General features: G+C 44.3%; 1 protein-coding gene across 1 annotated transcript in view; it reads left to right on the forward strand.

Moving 5' to 3' along the window:
* Positions 1–20217, forward strand: part of LOC137368865 (nipped-B-like protein) — a 693066-nt gene that overhangs the window by 628972 nt on the left and 43877 nt on the right. The window contains exons 42-44 of the mRNA XM_068029073.1: positions 5458–5648; positions 9060–9167; positions 17151–17351. Of these exons, the coding sequence (XP_067885174.1) occupies positions 5458–5648; positions 9060–9167; positions 17151–17351 (500 nt within the window). The remainder of the gene's footprint in view (positions 1–5457; positions 5649–9059; positions 9168–17150; positions 17352–20217) is intronic.

A 20217-nucleotide genomic window follows, 5' to 3' on the forward strand; every position in this document is an offset into this window, starting at 1 on the left:
ACTGATCCCTGCGGAACACCACTAGTCACATCCCTCCATTCAGAAAAGCACCCTTCCACTGTTACCCTGTCTTCTATGACAGAGCCAGTTCTGTATTCGTCTTGCCAGCTCACCTCTGATCCCGTGTGACTTCCCCTTTTGTACCATTCTGCCATGAGGGAACTTGTCGAAGGCTTTACTGAAGTCCATATAGATAACATCCATTGCCCTTCCTTCATCAATCATCTTCGTCACTTCCTCAAAAAACTCAATCAAATTAGTGAGACTAATGTAACTAGTCGGGGAGCTAAAGGGGAACCAGTAGATGAAGTATACCTGGATTTCTAAAAGACATTTGATAAGGTGACACATAAAAGATGAATAGGCAAGGTAAGGGTTCATGTTGGGGGTAATATATTAGCATGGATAGAGGATTGGTTAACAAACAGGAAGCAGAGAGTGAGCATAAATGGGGCATTTTCAAGTTGGCAGGCATTGAATAGTGGGGTGCCGCAAGGATCAGTGCTGGGGCTCAGCTATTTACACTCTATATTAATGACTTGGATGAAGAGACAGAGAGTAATGTATCTAAGTTTGCTGATGATACAAAGCTCGGTGGAAAGGTAAGCTGCGGGGAGGATATAGAGAGGCTGCAAAGAAATATAGACAGGTTAAATGAGTGGGCAACCAGATGGCAAATGGAGTATAATGTGGGGAAGTGTGAAGTTGTTCACTTTGGTCATAAAAATAGAAAAGCAGAATATTTTGTAAAAGGTGTGAAGCTGGTAAGTGCTGATGTTCAGAGAGACTTGGGGATACTCGTACAAGGAATGCACAAAGTTAACATGCAGATGCAGCAGGCTATTAGGAAGGCAAATGGCATGTTGACCTTCATTGCAAGGGGATTGGAGTACAGAAATAAAGAAGTCTTACTAAAATTGTACAGGCCTTTGGTGAGCCCGCACCTGGAATACTGTGTGCCCTTTAGATCTCCACATTTAAGAAAGAATAAACCTGCACTGGAGGCAGTGCAGCAAAGATTTACTAAATTGGTCCCTGGGATGAGGGGGTTGTCCTATGGTGCGAGGCTGAGTAAATTGGGCCTGTATTCTCTGGAGTTTAGAAGAATGAGAGGGGATCTCATTGAGACATACAAGATTCTGAAAGGGCTTGATAGGGTCGAAGCTGAGAGATTGTTCCCACTGTTCAGGGGAATCTTGAACGTGGGGACACAGTCTCAGGATAAGGGTCCAATCATTCAGGACTGAGATGAGGAGAAATTACTTCACTCAAAGGGTTGTAAATCTTTGGAATTCTCTAACCCAGAGGGTTGTGAATGCTCCATCATTGAATACATTTAAGGCTGGGATAGATAGATTTTTGGTCTCGCAGGAAATCAAGGGATATGGGGAGCGGGCAGGACAGTGGAATTGAAGCCCAAGATCAGCCATGATCGTATTGAATGGCGGAGCAGGCTCGATGGGCCACATGGTCTACTTCTCCTATTTCTTGTGTTCTTGTATCAGTCGAGTGAACCACCTTGAACTGCTTCCAATGCATTTAAAGCCTTTCTTAAGTAAGGTGCCAAACCTGTACACGGTACTGTAGATGCATTCGAACTAATGCCCTGAACATCTGTAGCAATACTTCCCTACTTTTATACTCCTTTCCCCTTGCAATTAATGTCAACATTTCCATTTGCCGCCTTAATCACTTGCTGTACCTGCATACTAACTTTTTGTGATTCATGTACCAGGACAGCAAGATCCCTCTGTACAAAAGGACAAATTCACATTTTCCCACATTATACTTCATCTGACAAATTTTTGCCCACTCACTTAACCTATCTAAATCTCTTTGTAGACTCTTCATGTCCTCTTTACAGCTTTCTGGGTGTCCAGCTTCTTGAATCTTGAATCCAGGGGAAAACTCTTCACTGGTTGGAGGCCAGTCACCTCAGCCCCAGGACATTGCTGGAGGAGTTCCTCAGGATAGTATCCTAGGCCCAAACATCTCCAGCTGCGTCATCAATGGCTTTCCCTCCATCATAAAGTCAGAAGTGGGAGTGTTCGCTGATGATTGTACCAGTTCAGTACCATTCGCAACCCTGCAGATACTGAAGCAGTCCGTTTCCAGATGCAGCAAGACCTGGACAGCATTCAGACGTGGGCTGATAAGTGGCAAGTAACATTCTCGCCACACAAGTGCCAGGCAATGATGCTGTCCAATAAAAGAGAACCTCACCATCTCCCCTTGGGGCATGCTGACTCCCCCACTATCAGCATTCTGGGGTTACCATTGACCACAAACTACTGGAGCAGCCACATAAATATTGTGGCTACAAGAGCAGGTCAGAAGCTGGGATTCTGTGGCGAGTCACCCACTTCCTGACTCCCAAAGCTTGTCCACCATCTCCAAGGCACAAGTCAGGAGTGTGATGGAATACTTTCCACTTGCCTGGATGGGTGCAGCTCCAGCAACACTCGGGAAGCTCAACACCATCCAGGACAAAGCAACCCACTAGATTGGCACCCCATCCACGATCTTAAACATACACCACCAACGCACAGTGGCAGCAGTGTGTACCACATTCAAGATGCACTGCAGCAACTCACCATGCCTCCTTCGACATCACCTTCCAAACTCACGACCTCTTCCACCTAGAAGGACAAAGGCAGCACTGGGAACACCACCACCTGCTAGTTCCCCTCTAAGCCACACACCATTCTGACTTGGAAATATATCGCCATTCCTTCACATCGCTGGATCAAAATTCTGGAACTAACAGCATCGTGGGAGTACCCACACCAGATGGACTACAGCGGTTCAAGAAGGCGCTTCCCCACCATTTTCTCAAGGGCAATTGGGGATGGGCAACAAATGCTGGTCTTGCTAGTGATGCCCACATCCCATGAAAGAGTAAAAAAAGCCTTCCTGCCTATCTTTTTGTCATCAAGTTTAGCTATCTTACCATGAAGGTCCCTTCATCCAAGTCATTGATATAGATTGCAAATAGTTGAGGCCCCAGTGCTGATTCCTGCAGCACTCCATTAGCAATGCGTTGCCAACCCGAAGGATGTACTTGCCATACAGGGATTGCAACAGAGGTTCACCAGACTAATCCCTGGGATGGTGGGATTGCCTTATGAGGAGAGATTGCAGAAACTGGGCCTGTATTCTCTAGAGTTTCGAAGAATGAGAGGTGATGTCATTGAAACTTAAAGAATTCTCACAGGGTGTGACAGGGTAGATGTGGATAGGATGTTTCCTCTGGCTGGTGAGTCTAGAACAAGGAGACTGCCTCAGAATAAGAGGCAGGCTGTTTAAGACTGAGATGAGGAGGAATTTCTTTACTCAGAGGATGGTGAATCTGTTAATTCTCTACCCCAGAGGGCTGCGGAAGCTCAATCATTGAGCATGTTCAAGACAGAGATCAATAGATATCAGGATACTAATGACATCAAGGGATATGGGGATAGTGGGGAAAAATGGCGTAGAGGTTGATCATCAGCCATGATCTGTTTGAATGGTGGAGCAGGCTCAACGGGCCAAATGGCCTACTCCTGCTCCTAGTTCCTATGATCCTAAATGACCCATTTTCCCTGCCCTCTGCTTCCTGTTAGCTAACCAATCCTCTATCCATGCTAATATGTTACCCCCCAAACCATGAGCTCTTATTTTGTGTAATAACCTTTGCTGTGGCCCGTTGCTGAATGCCTTTTGAAAATCCAAGTGCACCAAGTACAGAATCTCTCAATTGTTACAGCACAGAAGGAGGCCATTTGGCCCATCGTGTCTGCACCAGCTCTCTATTCATTTCACTTAGTGCTATTGTCCCGCCTTCTCCTCATCATCCTGCACATTCTTCCTTTTCAGTTAACTATCTGATTCCCTTTTGAATGCCTCGATTGAACCTGCCTCCACCACACTCTCAGACAGTGCATTCCAAATCCTAACCACTTGCTGCGTGAGAGAGTTTTTTTTTTCATGTCGCCATTGCTTCTTTTGCCTTAAATCTGTGCCCTCTCGTTCTTGATCCTTTTGCAAGCGGGAACAGTTTTTCCCTATCTACTCTGTCCAGACCCCTCATGATTTTGAATATCTCTCTCAACACATCAACAGGTTCCCCTTTATCCACCTTGCTTGTTGCTTCCTCGAAGAACTCTAATAAATTTGTCAAACACTGTTTCCCTTTCACAAAATCATGTTAGCTCTGGCTGATTGCATTATGATTTTCTAAATGTCTTGCTATTATTACCTCCTTAATGATGAATTCCAGGATTTTCCCTATGACAGATCTTGAATAAAGGTGTTACATTTGCGATTTTCCAATCTGCTTTGACTTTTCCACTTCTTTTAAGACCCTAGAATGCAGGCCATCAGGCCCATTGTGAGTCAGGTTGTGGGGCTTTTAAATATATTGGTTTCATTATCATCGGCAATCCCTCATGGCGAGGATGGTTCTTCCTTGGGGATGGCTGGGTGGAAATTGGATGGGCACTTGAGGGAAATAAACTTACAGGGCTAGGAGGATAGAGCCAGGGAATGGGACTGATTGCATTGCTCTACGGGAACTGGCTTGGACTCAGTGGGCCGAATGGCTTCCGCCCTGTGCTGTTATGACTGTGACTCCTGAGATGTCAGTGTTGGTGTGGTTCTCCCCACACTTCTCTACAGTACTGAAGCTTGGACAACTTATGGATGTTGTATCAAAGCCCGAGAACAAAACATCAACGCTGTCTTAGAAGGATCTTACGAATGAAATGGGAGGACAAAAGAACCAACGTGTGTTCTCCAAGACACAGACGTGCCAAATATAGAGGCCATGATAATTGGTTTAGATGTTAAGCAGAATAGGCTTGGAATAGCTTTAAACCAACAATCTTATTTGGAGTGTGTTATTCCCATCCTGGTTAATCGGATTAGGGCATCATGGAAAGATGATGCGTCTATGGAAGAGCAATTACAAAACTTGATTGGTCAGTTGAACTGGTTGGGCACTCGGACAAGATCAGATGCTAGTTTTGATGTGTTGGAGCTGAGTACCACGATGAAACACCCTAAAGTAGAGAATGTTTTAAGGGCAAAGAAAGCATTTAAAAAGTTAAATCTGGAGACCTGTGTACTTAAGTTCCCATCCCTAGGTGACCCAAAGAACATGAAACTAGTCATTTTTAGTGATGCTTCACATTCTAATCTTCCTAGTGGATATTCAAGTGCAGTTGGTTTCTAATATTTATTATGGGTTAAAATGGGAAATGTTGTCCTTTAGCTTGGGAAGCTTAAGAAAAGAAAATAAGGATTCAGCAGCCAAAGTACTTTTAACATTTTTTTAGGGGGAGACAGTGGTGTAGTGGTAATGTCACTGTAATCCAGAGGTAATAAAAACCACAATGTTGCAATCTTAGTGGGAAGGAAGAGTGTAACAAATATTTATTTTGGGCATCTATTGTACAATGAACTGTTTGTTTCTCACAGGGAAGAAAGTGGCAAAGCAGGAAGATCTGAAGGAGATGGGTGATATTTCCTCAGGGATGAGCAGTTCCATCATGCAGCTCTACCTCAAACAGGTTCTGGAAGCATTTTTCCACACGCACTCTCCTGTGCGCCACTTTGCACTTAATGTCATCGCTCTGACGTTAAACCAGGGCCTGGTCCACCCTGTCCAAGTAAGCTGTGTTTGTATATTGGCATCAGTGATTAAATGGTAAAACAAGCCAAGAGATGCAATCATGTATGAGTACTGTTTATTGCACATTTAAATGTTTCAGCATTATTAGGAACAGCCCAATACATGACATTGTATAATTGTTTTTGAACATTCTGCTAATTGCTTTTGCTGATGTACACCCTGCACTGGCTCAAAGAAGGGCAGGACTGGATGTTCAGGAAAGGAAGAAAAGGGGGAGGAATGGCGGTATTGATTAAGGAGAGCATTACAGTGCTCGAGGGAGAGAGGTTATCCCGGAGGAATCAAGGGCAGAATCTATCTGGCTAGAGGTAAGGAACAAAAGAGGTGTAATTACATTGCTTTGTGTAATCTGTAGGCCAGTAACTACTGGTAAGGATGTAGAGGAATAAATTTTCAAGTAAATTACGGAGAGGTGCAACAATTCTAGAGTAGCTATAATGGGGGACTTTAATTATTCAAATATAGTCTGGGATAGTAGTAGTGTAAAGGGTGGAGAGGGGCAAGAGTTCCTAGAGTGTGTTCAGGAAAATTTTCTACTGCAGTATGTTTGCAGTCCAATGAGAGGGGAGGCACTTCTGAACCTGGTTCTTGGGAATGAGGTGGGCTAAGTGGGTCAAATATCTGCAGGGGAACATTTAGGGGACAGTAACCATTTTATCATAAGGTTTAGGTTGGCTATGGAAAAGGGCAAAGAACAATCTAGAGTAAGAATAATTAACTGGGGGGCAGCCAACTTCAACGATGTAAGAATGATCTGGGCTGAATAAATTGGAATCAAAGGTTGGCAGGAAAAACAGTACCTGAACAATGGGCTACCCTCAAAGACGAGATACTTCGGGCACAGTCAAGGTATATTCCCTTGAAGGGGAAAGGTAGAGCAAACAGATCCAGAGCTCCCTGGATGACAAAAGAGATAGAGATAGAGATGAAGATGAAGAAAAAGTGTGCTTATAACAGATGTCAGGTAGATAATACAATGGAGAACCAGGCTGAATATAGGGGTTCAGAGGGGAAATGAAAAAGCGAATGAGAAGCAAAGAGAGAGTATGAAAAGAGACTGGCAGCTAAAGTAAAAAGGAATCCCAAAGTCTTCTATAGGCATATAAATAGTGAAAAGGTGGTAAAAGGAGTAGGGCTGATTAAGGACCAAAAATGGGATTTACACATGGAGGTAGGGGGAATAGCTGAGATATTAAATGAATACTTTGCCTCTGTCTTTACCAAGGGAAAAGATGCTACCCGGGCCACGGTGAAAGAGGAGGTAATTAATGCACTAGAAGGATTTAAAATTGATGAGGTATTAGATAGGCTGTCTATACTTAAAGTTGATAAACTACCAGGACTGGATGAGATGCATCCAAGGATACCGAGGAAAGTGAGAGTGAAAGTTGCAGAGGTACTGGCCCTAATTCTCCAGTCTTCCTTACACTTGGGTGGTGCCAGAGGCCTGGAGAATTGCAAATGTAATACCCTTATTCAAAAAAGGGTGCAAAGATAAGCCCAGCAACTACAGGCCAGTCGGTTTAACTAACTGTTTTACTTAGAGAAGAGAAGGCTGAGCAGTGATTTGACAGAAATATTCAAAATCATGAGGGATCTGGACAGTAGATAGAGAAAAACTGTTCCTACTCGTGAAAGGATCGAGAACAAGAGGGAACAGATTTGAAGTAATTGGCAAAAGAAGCAAAAGCAACCTGAGGAAAAACTTTTTCATGCAGCGAGTGGTAAAGGTCTGGAATGTGCTACCTCAGATTATGATGCAGACAGGTTCAATCGAGGCTTTCAAAAGGGAATTAGACTGTTACCTGAAAAGAGAGAATGTGCATGGTTATTGGGAGAAGATGGTGGAATGGCACTAGGTGAATTGCTCATTCGGAGAGCCAGTGCAGACACAATGGACAAATGACCTCCTGTGCTGTAATAATTCTGTGATTCTTTGCCAGGGTGTCCTGTTACTTGAAGTGTAAGGTTCCTCTTATTAAAAAAAAACAAAGGTATATTTTTAAAAGTTGCATTGTGAATGATTCATCGTAACCAAATTGTACAAAAGACTTCATGTAGTGAGTGAGTTGGGCTTCTGCATGTACACAAGGCTACATTTACTATAGGTTCACACTGGACAGAAGGACATCTCACAAGAGCAACGCTTTGGGCACAAGGGTCTGTCCCAGATAAGTTCTAGTGATGCTGTTGAAGGTTCCCGTGAGGACTGCAGTGTTGCTGTTTCAGTAGGGCTCTCCAGTGACACTTCGCCCAGTACCATTGGCCCAGGGCCTCGAGCAGTCTGCAGTGCAGTTGACCGGGGCCCTGGTCGGCCTTGCAAGACCCCAGCACAGTTATGCTAGGTTAGGTCTCCCTCTCCCCCAATGCTTTCCATGTTTTATTGCCTATCCCTAGTTGCCCTTAGAAGGTTATGAACCTTCTGCTTCAATTGCTGTAGCCTTTGCGCTAATGATGTTCCCACAATGGTGTTATGTAGGGAACTTCAGGATGTTGACCAAGCGAAGATGATGGAATGGTGATGCATGTCCAGTTCAGTATGGTGTGTCTTGGGAAAAGCTTGGAGGTGACTGTGTGTTCACATAGCATTGCTACTTCTACTCTTGGTAGAGGTGGCAGGGAAGGGTGTTGTTGAAGTAATCTTGGTGAGTGGCTGCCGTGCGGTCTTTAATACCGCAGCTGCAGTACAAAATGGGTGTATATTGAGTCCACTGGCAAAGGATGCTGATCAAACAAACTGCCCTGTCTAAAATGATGTTGGTCCCACTCCCATCCAGCTGGGTGATGAGGGTTCCGTCACAGACTTTTTGTTATTCGTTCATGGGATGTGAACGTCACTGGCTAGGCCAGCATTTATTGCCCATCGCTAATTGTCCTTGAACTGAGTGGCTTGCTGGGCCATTTCAGAGTCAACCACATTGCTGTGGGTCTGGAGTCACATGTAGGCCAGACCAGGTAAGCACGACAGATTTCCTTTCCTAAAGGATATTAATGAACCAGATGGGTTTTTACAACAATTGACAATGGGCTCATGGTCACCATTAGACTAGCTTTTTTAATTCCAGATTTATTAATTGAATTCAAATTTCACCATCTGCCATGGTGGGATTCAAACCCATGTGCCCAGTGCACTAGCATGGGCTCTGGATTACTAGTCCAGTGACATTACCACTATGCCACCGCCTCCCCTCAATTGACTGCTTCTGCTCTGCTCTTATAACTATGGTGTTGATAAGGCTGGTTGCCTAACTTTTCAGTAAAGGTTCGTATAGTGTGCAGACACAAGTGGACGAAAGATTTCAGCTTTAGTAGTTTGAAAACTGCCCAGCACTCTGCATGATTTACAATTGCTTCCTTCTTATGTCCTGTGTTTCTTCCCATTACGCAGTGTGTGCCATATCTGATTGCCATCGGAACAGACCCAGAATCTACAATGCGCAACAAATCAGATCAGCAGCTGGTGGAAATAGACAAAAAGTACACAGGATTTGTACATGTAAGTGACTCCTCCCTTCTGCCAGGCTACTGTTAATTCATTAATTAGTCATTAAGGTGTCAGCTGTGGTTTGGTGGTAGCACTCTCCCCTCTGAGTCAGAAGATCGTGGGTTCAAGTGCCACTCCACAGAATTGACCATCTAATCTAGGCTGACATTTTAGTGCTGCAGTGTCGAGGTGTTGTCTTCCAGATGCGATGATAAGCTGATGAGATGGTCCTGGCTGCCCTCTTGGGTGGATGTAAAAAAAAAACAGAGCACTATTTAAAAAGATGGAGAGTTCTGGTATCCTGGCCAGTATCTATCCTTCAACCAATATTATTTAAACAAAATATCAGGTTATGTATCTCAATTTGGGATCTTGCTGTACACAAATTAGCTGCTGCATTTCCTACATTCAAACAATAACTTCACCTCAGAACTACCTCATTGGTGAGTTTTAATCGAGTAAGCAGGGAGAAATGGTTTCAACTGGCTGGAGGTCAGTAATCAGAAGACATAGATTTAAGATTGGGGGGAAAATCCAGGGGGGAAATGAGGAGCAATCATTTTATGCAGCCAGTTCTTAGCTGGAATGTGTCGCTTGAAAGGGTAATGGAAGCAGATACAGTAATAAATTTTAAAAGGGAATTGGATAAATACCCGAAGGGAGAAAAGGTGTAAAGATATGGGGAAAGGATAGGCAAATATCTGTGTGCAAAAATTATAGGGCAATCGTAGTTAAGGATTTCAACTACCCTAATATCAACTGGGATACAAACAGTGTGAATGGCACAGAGGGCACTAAATTCTTGAACTGCATCCAAGAGAACTTGTTTAGCCAGCACATAACAAGCCCAACGAGAGGGGGCGCAATTCTAGATTTAGTCTTTGGTAATGAAGCTGGGCAAGTGGATGAAGTAACAGTGGGTGACCTTGTTGGAGATAGCAACCAGTTAATTGTAGCATAATCATGGAAAAGGACAAAGATAAAACTGGAGTAAAAGTTCTAAATTGGGGGAAGGCAAATTTTACAAAGCTGAGGTGATCTGGCGAAAGTGGACTGGATACAGCTACTTGAAGGAAAATCAGTGGGAGGCATTCAAAAGCGAGATTCTGCAGGCACAGTGTAGGCATGTCCCCACAAAGATAAAGGGTAGTACGGCCAAATCTAGAGCTCCTTGGTTATCTAGAAGCTTACAGGGTAAGTTAAAGCAGAAAAAGAAAGCTTATGATGATCACAAAACTCTTAATACTTTAGAAAGCCTAGAGGAGTATAGAAAGTGCAGGGGTGAAGTAAAAAGGGAAATTAGAAAAGCAGAGAGAGGACATGAAAAATTACTGGCAGGTAAAATCAAGGAAAACCCAAAGATGTTTTATCAGCACATGAAGAGCAAGAGGATAACTAAGGAAAGGGTAGGGCCTATCAGAGATGTACAAGGGAACTTCTGCTAGGATGCAGAAGATGTGGGCAGGGTTCTCAATGAGTTTTTGGTCTCTCTCTTCACAAAGGAGAGGGATGATGCAGACGAAGTAAAAGAGGAGTGTGAAATATTAGGGTAAGCATAATGAGAGAGGAAGTACTAGAGGCTCTGACATCCTTGAAGGTGGATAAATCACCAGGGCTGTATGGATTGCATCCCAGGTTGTTAAAGGAAGTCAGGGAGGAAATAGCGGATCTTCAAATCCTGACTGGATACGGGCAAGGTGCCAAAGGATTGGAGGTCTGCGAAGATTATACCTTTGTTCAAAAAGGGTGCGAGGGATAGGCCGAATAATTATAGGCCGGTCAGTCAGACCTTGGTGGTGGGTAAATTATTAGAATCAATTCTGAGGGACAGGATAAACTACCACTCAGAAAGGCATGGATTAATAAGAGATAGTCAGTATAGATTTGTTAAGGGAAGGTCGTGTCTTACGAACTTGATTGAGTTTTTTGAGGAAGTAACAGGATGATTGATGAGGGTAGTGCAGTGAATGTGTTCTACATGGATTTTAGTAAGGCATTTGGCCAAGTCCCGCATGGCAGACTGGTCAATAAAATGAAAGCCCATGGAATACAAGGGAATGTGGCAGGTTGGATCCAAAATTGGCTCAGTGACAGGAAACAAAGAGTAGTAGTCAACGGATATTTTTGCGAATGGAAGGCGGTTTCCAGTGGCATTCCACAGGGCTCAGTGTTTGGGACCCTTGCTGTTTGTGGTATATATTAATGATGTGGACTTAAACATGGAGGCATGATTGGAAAATTTGCTGATGGACACAAAAGTAGGCCATGAAGTTGATAGTGAAGAGGATAGCTGTAGACTCCAGAATTATATCAATGGTTTGGTTTAGTGGGCGGAAAAGTAGCAAATGGGCCGGACAAGGAAAGAGGTTCTGCATTGTCAGTATGAGGAACTCGGTGCCAAACTAAGAAGCAGAACCTCAAAGGTAATAAGATTAGAGAAATTAATGCACCGCTCAAAGACTGGTGTGGTAGAAGTGGGTTCCAGTTTGGGGCACTGGCACCAGTACTGGGGAAAGTGGTGGCTGTAGACCGTTGGGATGGTCTACACCTGAACTGTGCTTGGGTCGGTGTTCTAGCGAGCCGCATAACTAGGAAAGTAGAGAGGATTTTAAACTGAATAGTGGGGGATAGCAATCAAATTTGGGAAGATATGGTAAATCAAGAAGTAGAGACAAGGCAAGAGAGAAAGGTATTAATATGGGAAATGATAAACAGACTGTGACAGGAAGGGACAGAGCGTACAAATCTAAAAGTAAATCAATAGATAAGACGCGAGGTTACAAAAATAATAAAAGGACAAAACTAAAGGCTCTATCTGAATGCACGTAGCAATCGAAACAAAACAAATGAACTGAGAGCGCAAATAGAAATAAATAAGTACAATCTGATAGACATTACGGAGACATGGCTGCAGGACGACATAGATTGGGACCAGAATATTGAAGGGTACGTGCCATTTAGGAAGGACAGGAAGCTAGGAAAAGGTGGAGGGGTAGCTCTGTTAATTAATGATGGTATTAGCGCAATAGAGAGGGATGACCCAAGTTCAGGAGACCAGGATGTAGAAGCAGTTTGGGCAGAGATGAGAAATCATAAAGGCAAGAAGTCACTTGTTGGTGTGGTGTACAGGCCACCTAACATTAACCACGCTGTAGGACAGGGTATAAAGGAAGAAATAATCGCCTGTCAGAAAGGTACAGCGATAATTATGGGGGATTTTAATCTACATATAGACTGGAAAAATCAGATGGGCAGAGGTAGCCTAGAATGATTTCGGGATAATTTCTTGGAACAATATGTTCTGGAGCCAACCAGAGAGCAGGCTATACTAGACCTGGTATTGTGCAACGAGATAGGATTAATTAATGACCTCATAGTTAAGGCACCCCAAGGTAGCAGCCATCAGAATATGATTGAATTTTACATTCAGTTTGAGGGAGAGAAGAGTTGGTCCAGGAAGAGTATTTTAAACTTAACTAAGGGCAATTATGAGGGCATGAAAGCAGAGCTAGCTGAAGTGAACTGGCAAATCAGGTTAAGGGATAGGTCAATTGAGATGCAGTGGCAGACATTTAAGGGGATATTTCAGAATACACAGAATAGACACATTTCAACGAGAAAGGAAAAATTCCAAGGGTGGGACCCGCCATCCGTGGTTAACTAAAACAGTTAAAGATGGTATCAAACTTAAAGAAAAAGCCTAAAATTGCGCAAAGATGGGAGGCAGGTCATAAGGTCATACAGAATATAAAAAACAGCAAAGAATGACTAAAAGATTGATAAGGAAAATAAAATTAGAGTACGAAAGAAAGCTAGCTAGAAATATAAAGACAGATAGTAAGATTCTCTATAGATATTTTAAAAAGAAGAGTTAACAAAGTGAGCATTGATCCTGTAGAAAGTGAGTCTGGGGAATTAATAATGGATAACAAGGAGATGGCAGATGAATTGAACAGATATTTTACATCGGTCTTCAACACAGAGTATACAAGGATTAGCTGTAAGTCAGGAAAAGGAAGGGTGGAAGGAACTCAAGAAAATTAGAATCACCAGGGAGGTGGTACTGAACAAATTGTTGGAGCTGTGGGCTGACAAATCCCCAGGTCCTGATGGACTTCTTCATAGGATGTTAAAAGAAGTGGCCAGTATTTTTTTATTCATTCATGGGATGTGGGCGACGCTGGCCAGGCCAGCATTTATTGCCCATCCCTAATTGCCCTTGAGAAGGTGGTGATGAGCTGCCTTCTTGAACTGCTGCAGTCCATTTGGGGTAGGTATACCCACAGTGCTGTTAGAAAGGGAGTTCCAGGATTTTGACCCAGCGACAGTGAAGGAACGGCGATATAGTTCCAAGTCAGGATGGTGTGTGACTTGGAGGGGAACTTGCAGGTGGTGGTGTTCCCATGTATTTGCTGCCCTTGTCCTTCTAGTTGGTCGAGGTCGCGGGTTTGGAAGGTGCTGTCTGAGGAGCCTTGGTGCATTGCTGCAGTGCATCCTGTAGATGGTACACACTGCTGCCACTGTGCATCGGTGGTGGAGGGAGTGAATGTTTGTAGATGGGGTGCCAATCAAGTGGGCTGCTTTGTCCTGGATGGTGTTGAGCTTCTTGAGTGTTGTTGGAGCTGCACCCATCCAGGCAAGTGGAGAGTATTCCATCACACTCCGGACTTGTGCCTTGTAGATGGTGGACAGGCTTTGGGGAGTCAGGAGGTGAGTTACTCACCTCAGGACTCCTAGCCTCTGACCTGCTCTTGTAGCTACGGTATTTATATGGCTACTCCAGTTCAGTTTCTGGTCAATGGTAGCCCCTAGGATGTTGATATTGGGGGATTCAGCGATGGTAGTGCTGTTGAATGTCAAGGGGAGATGGTTAGATTCTCTCTTGTTGGAGATGGTTATTGCCCGGCACTTGTGTGGCGCGAATGTTTCTTGCCACTTATCAGCCCAAGCCTGGAGATTGTCCAGGTCTTGCTGCATTTCTACATGGACTGCTTCAGTATCTGAGGTGTCACGAATGGTGCTGAACATTGTGCAATCATCAGCGAACATCCCCACTTCTGACATTATGATTGAAGGAAGGTCATTGATGAAGCAGCTGAAGATGGTTGGGCCCAGGACACTACCCTGAGGAACTCCTGCAGTGATGTCCTGGAGCTCAGATGATTGACCTGCAACAACCACAACCATCTTCCTTTGGGCTAGGTATGACTCCAGCCAGCGACGGGTTTTCCCCCTGATTCCCATTGACCTCAGTTTTACGAGGGCTCGTTGATGCCATATTCGGTCAAATGCTGCCTTGATATCAAGGGCAGTCACTCTCACCTCATCTCTTGAGTTCAGCTCTTTTGTCCATGTTTGAACCAAGGCTGTAATGAGGTCAGGAGCTGAGTGGCCCTGGCAGAACCCAAACTGAGCGGCACTGAGCAGGTTATTGCTAAGCAAGTGCCGCTTGATGGCACTGTTGATGACACCTTCCATCACTTTACTGATGAGAGAGTTGATGCGTTAGTTTTAATTTTCCAAAATTGCCTAGGTTCAGGGAAGGTTCCGTTAGATTGGAAAATTGCTAATGTAACACCTTTATTCAAAGAGAGAGGGAGACAGAAAGCAGGAAACTACAGGCCAGTTAGCTTAACATCTGTCTTAGGGAAAATGTTAGAAGCTATTATTAAAGACATTGTAGCAGGGCAGTTAGAAAAATTCAAGGTAATCAGGCAGAGTCAACATAGTTTTGTGAAAGGGAAATCATTGTTTAACCAATTTATTGGTGTTCTTTGAGGGAGTTACGTGTGCTGTGGATAAAGGGGAACCGGCGGATGTATTGTACTTAGATTTCCAGAAGGCATTTGATAAGGTGCCACATCAAAGGTTATTGCAGAAAATAAAAGCTCATGGTGTAGAGGGTAACATTTTGACATGGATAAAAGATTGGTTAGCTAACAGGAAACAGAGAGTAGGCGTAAATGGGTCATTTTCTGTTTGGCAAGATGTAACGAGCGGTGTGCCACAGGGATCTGTGCTGGGGCCTCAACTTTTTGCAATTTATATAAATGACTTCGATGAAGGGACCGAAGGTATGGTTGCTAAATTTGCTGATGACACAAAGTTAGGTAGGAAGGTAACTTGTGAAGAGGGCATAAGGAGGCTACAAAGGGATATAGATAGGTTAAGTGAGTGGGCAAAGACCTGGCAAATGGAGTATCATGTGGGAAAATGTGAAATTGTCCACTTTGGCAGGAAGAATAAAAAGAAGCATATTATCTAAATGGTGAGGGATTGCAGAGCTGTGAGATGCAGATGGATCTGGGTGTCCTAGTGCATGAATCGCAAAAGGTTAGTATGCAGGTACAGCATGTAATTAGGAAAGCTAATAGAATGTTATTCTAAGCGGAATTGAATGCAAAAGTAGGGAGGTTATGCTTCAGCTATACAGGGCAATGGTGAGACCACATCTGGAGTAGTGTACAGTACTGGTTTCCTTATTTAAGGAAGGATGTAAATGCATTGGAGGCATTACAGAGAAGGTTTACTAGATTAATGCCTGGAATGGGCGGGCTGTCCTTTGAGGAAAGGCTGGACAGGCTAGGCTTGTATCGCTGGAATTTAGAAGAGTAAGCGGAAACTTGATTGAAACATATAAGATCCTGAAGGGTCTTGACAGGGTGGATGTGGAAAGGATGTTTCCCTTTGTGGGAGAATCTAGAACTAAGGGTCACAGTTTAAAAATAAGGGGTCGCCCTTTTAAGACAGAGATGAGGAGAAATTGTTTCTGTCATCGGGTCGTAAGTCTTTGGAATTCTCTTCCTCAAAAGGCAGTGGAAGCAGAGTCTTTGAATATTTTTAAGGCAGAGGTAGATAGATTCTTGACAAGCAAGGGGGTGGAAGGTTATCGGGGGTAGGTGGAAATGTGGAGTAATCAGTTCAGCCATGATCTTATTGACTGGTGGAGCAGGGTCGGAGGGCCGAGTGGCCGGCTCCTCCTAATTTGTATGTGCGTATGTAAATGGAATTCAATCCAGAGAGGTGTCCGGGAATGCATTTGGGGCGGGCAAACAAAACGAGGAATATACAATAAACGGGACAATGTTGAGAGGGGTAGAGGAAGTTGGAGACCTTGGAGTGCATGTCCACAGGTCCCTGAAGATGGCAGGACAGGTCGATAGAGTGATGAAGGCATATGGTATGCTTTCCTTTATTGGATGAGCTATAGAATACAAAAGCAGGGATGTAATGCTGGAACTGTATAAAACGCTGGTTCGGCCACAGCTGGAGTATTGAGTACAGTTCTGGTCACCACATTACAGGAAGGACATAATTGCTCTGGAAAGAGTACGGAGGAGATTGACAAGAATGTTGCCAGGGCTTGAAAGGTGCAGCTATGAGGAAAGATTGGATAGGCTAGGGTTGTTTTCCTTCGAACAAAGGAGGCTGAGGAGTGACTTAATTGAGGTGCACAAAATTATGTGGGGCCTAGATAGAGTAGACAGGATGGACCTGTTTCCCCGAGAGGAGAGGTCAATAACAGGGGCACAGATATAAGGTGATTGTTAGAAGAATTAGAGGGGACATGAGGAAAAAATTTTCACCCAGAGGGTGGTGGATGTCTGGAATTCACTGCCAGGAACGGTGGTGAAGACAGAAACCCTCAACTCATTTAAAAGGTACCTGGACATGCACCTGAAGTGCTGTAACTGGCAAGGCTATGGACCAGGTGCTGGAAGGTGGGATTAGATTGGATGCTAGATTTTTCAGCCAGCACAGACACGATGGGCTGAATGGCCTCCTTCTGTGCCGTAATTTTTCTCTCGCTCTATGGGAAAGGTCAGCAAGTGGGACTAATTAAATGTTACCTTCTGTGCGGTATGATTCTATGAAGTTCATTAGCACCATAGATTTAAATATATTGTAACCCTGTGTCATTATAGAAATGTGGGTATTTTAATTAGTGAGAGTGGGATGAGAGATGCTGATTGTTGTACCCCCTTTTTCATCCAGATGAAAGCAGTTGCAGGGATGAAGATGTCATACCAGCTTCAACAGTCTATCCAATCTGAGATAAGGGAGTTAATCCGTGGCTTCAGGCAGGAGGAGAATGTGACAGCTTTGTGTTCACATCTCTACAGCATGATCCGAGGAAACCGACAACATCGACGCGCCTTCCTCATCGCCTTACTCAACCTATTTGATGACAGTGCGGTGAGTCAGTAACGCCCTTTAGTTTTTAGCACCCTTCCTCATTTTCAACAGTTGGCTATGATTAACCAGGATAATGTGGAGTTGACATCAGTCTGTTACTCCACAGCTTAAATCTTTGGTATTGGGCCTGTTCCAAGAACATAATAACGTAAGAAATAGGAGCGGGTGTAGGCCATTCAGCCCCTCAAGGCTGTCCTGCCATTCAATAAGATCATGGCTGATCTGTCCCAGGCCTCAACTCCTCTTTTGGACCTGCTCCACAGAACCTTCGGCTCCCCGAGATTTCAAAAATCTATCTACCTCCTCCTTAAATACATTCAATGACCTAGCCTCCACAACTCTCTGAAGTAGAGAATTCCAGAGATTCACACCCTCTGAGAGAAGAAATTCCTTTGCATTTCAGTTTTAAATGCGTGACCCCTTTTTCTGTAACTATGTCCCCTAGTTCAAGATTCCCCCACCAGTGGAAATATATTCTCAACATCTACCCTGTCAAGCCCCCTTAAAATCTTATATGTTTCAATAAGATCACCTCTCATTCTTCTAAACTCCAATGGATAAAGGCCTAACATGTTCAGCCGTTCTTGATAAGACAACCCCTTCATTCCAGGAATCAGCCGAGAGAACGGCACAGTGGCGCAGTGGTTAGCACCGCAGCCTCACAGCTCCAGCGACCTGGGTTCAATTCTGGGTACTGCCTGTGTGGAGTTTGCAAGTTCTCCCTGTGCCTGCGTGCTCCGGTTTCCTCCCACAAGCCAAAAGACTTGCAGGTTGGTTGGTAAATTGGTCATTATAAATTGCCCCTAGTATAGGTAGGTGGTAGGGAAATATAGAGACAGGTGGGGATGTGGTAGGAATATGGGATTAGTGTAGGATTAGTATATATGGGTGGTTGATGGTCGGCACAGACTCGGTGGGCCGAAGGGCCTGTTTCAGTGCTGTATCTCTCTCTATAGAACCTTTTCTGAACTGCCTCCAATGCTCGTATATCCTTCCTTAAATACGGGGACCAAAACTGTACGCAGTGCTCCAGGTGTGGCCTAACTAGCATTTTATACAGCTCCATCATAACCTCCCTGCTCTTATATTCTATGCCTCGGCTGATAAAGGCACGTATCCCATATGCCTTCCTAAGCACCTTATCTACCTGTGCTGCTGCCTTCAGTGATCTATGGACAAGTACACCAAGGTCCCTCTGACCCTCTGCACTTCCTAGGGTCTTACCATCCATTGTATATTCCCTTGCCTTGTTAGTTCTCCCGAAATGCATCACCTCACACTTCTCAGGATTAAATTCCATTTGCCACTGCTCCGCCCATCTTACTGATCATACCTCCTATATTCACATTTAAATCATTAATGTACACAACAAACAGCAAGGGTCCCAGCACCGATCCCTGTGGTACACCACTGATTTATCCCTGCTACCCTACTTGAGTAATGGTACCACATTCACTGTCCTCCAGTCCTCTTGCACCTCTTGTGTGGCCAGAGAGAATTTGAAAATTTGTGTCAGAGCCCCTGCTATCTCCTCCCTTACCTTGCATAACAGCCTGGGATACATCTCATCTGGGCCTGGGGATTTATCCACTTTTAAGCCCGCTAAAACCTCCTCACTTTTAATGCTAATTTGTTCAACTATATCACAATCACCCTCCCTGATCTCTGCACCTATATCGTCCTTCTCCACAGTGAACACAGATGAAAAGTAATCATTTAAAACCTCACCTGTGTCCTCCAGCTCCACACACAAATTGCCACTTTGGTCCTGAGGTGGGGATGTTTGCTCATGATTGTATGATGTTCAGTACCATTTGTGACGCCTCAGATACTGAAACAGTCCATGTCCACATGCAGCAAGACCTGGACAACATTCAGGCTTGGGCTGATGAGTGGCAAGTAACATTTCATAGAATCATAGAACTTTTAAGGCACAGAAAGAGGCCATTTGGCCCTTTACAAAGAGCAAAGAACAGTACAGCACAGGAACAGGCCATTCAGCCCTCCAAGCCTGCGCCGAACTTGATGCCTGCTTAAACTAAAATCTTCTGCATTTCCGGGGACCGTATCCCTCTATTCCCATCCTATTCATGTATTTGTCAAGATGCCTCTTAAACGTCATTATCGTACCTGCTTTCACCACCTCCCCCGGCAGCAAGTTCCAGGCACTCACCACCCTCTGTGTAAAGAACTTGCCTCGTACATCCCCTCTAAACTTTGCCCCTCTCACCTTAAACCCACGTCCCCTAGTAACTGACTCTTGCACCCTGGGAAAAAGCTTCTGACTATCCACTCTGTCCATGCCGCTCATAACTTTGTAAACCTCTATCATGTCACCCTCCACCTCCTTCGTTCCAGTGAAAACAATCCGAGTTTATCCAACCTCTCCTCAAAACTAATGCCCTCCAGACCAGGCAACATCCTGGTAAACCTCTTCTGTACCCTCTCCAAAGCCTCCACGTCCTTCTGGTAGTGTGGCGACCAGAATTTGCACGCAATATTCTAAATGTGGCCGAACTAAAGTTCTGTACAGCTGCAGCATGACTTGCCAATTTTTATACTCTATGCCCCGACCGATGAAGGCAAGCATGCCGTATGCCTTCTTGACTACTTTATCCACCTGCGTTGCCACTTTCAGTGACCTGTGGACCTGTACACCCAGATCTCTCTGCCTGTCAATACTCCTAAGGGTTCTGCCATTTACTGTATACTTCCCACCTGCATTAGATCTTCCAAAATGCATTACCTCACATTTGTCCGGATTAAACTCCATCTGCCATTTCTCCGCCCAAGTCTCCAACCGATCTATATCCTGCTGTATCCTCTGACAATCCTCATCACTATCCGCAACTCCGCCAACCTTTGT

This window comes from Heterodontus francisci, chromosome 4 (assembly GCF_036365525.1).
Source record: "Heterodontus francisci isolate sHetFra1 chromosome 4, sHetFra1.hap1, whole genome shotgun sequence".
Classification (NCBI taxonomy): Eukaryota; Metazoa; Chordata; class Chondrichthyes; order Heterodontiformes; family Heterodontidae; genus Heterodontus; species Heterodontus francisci.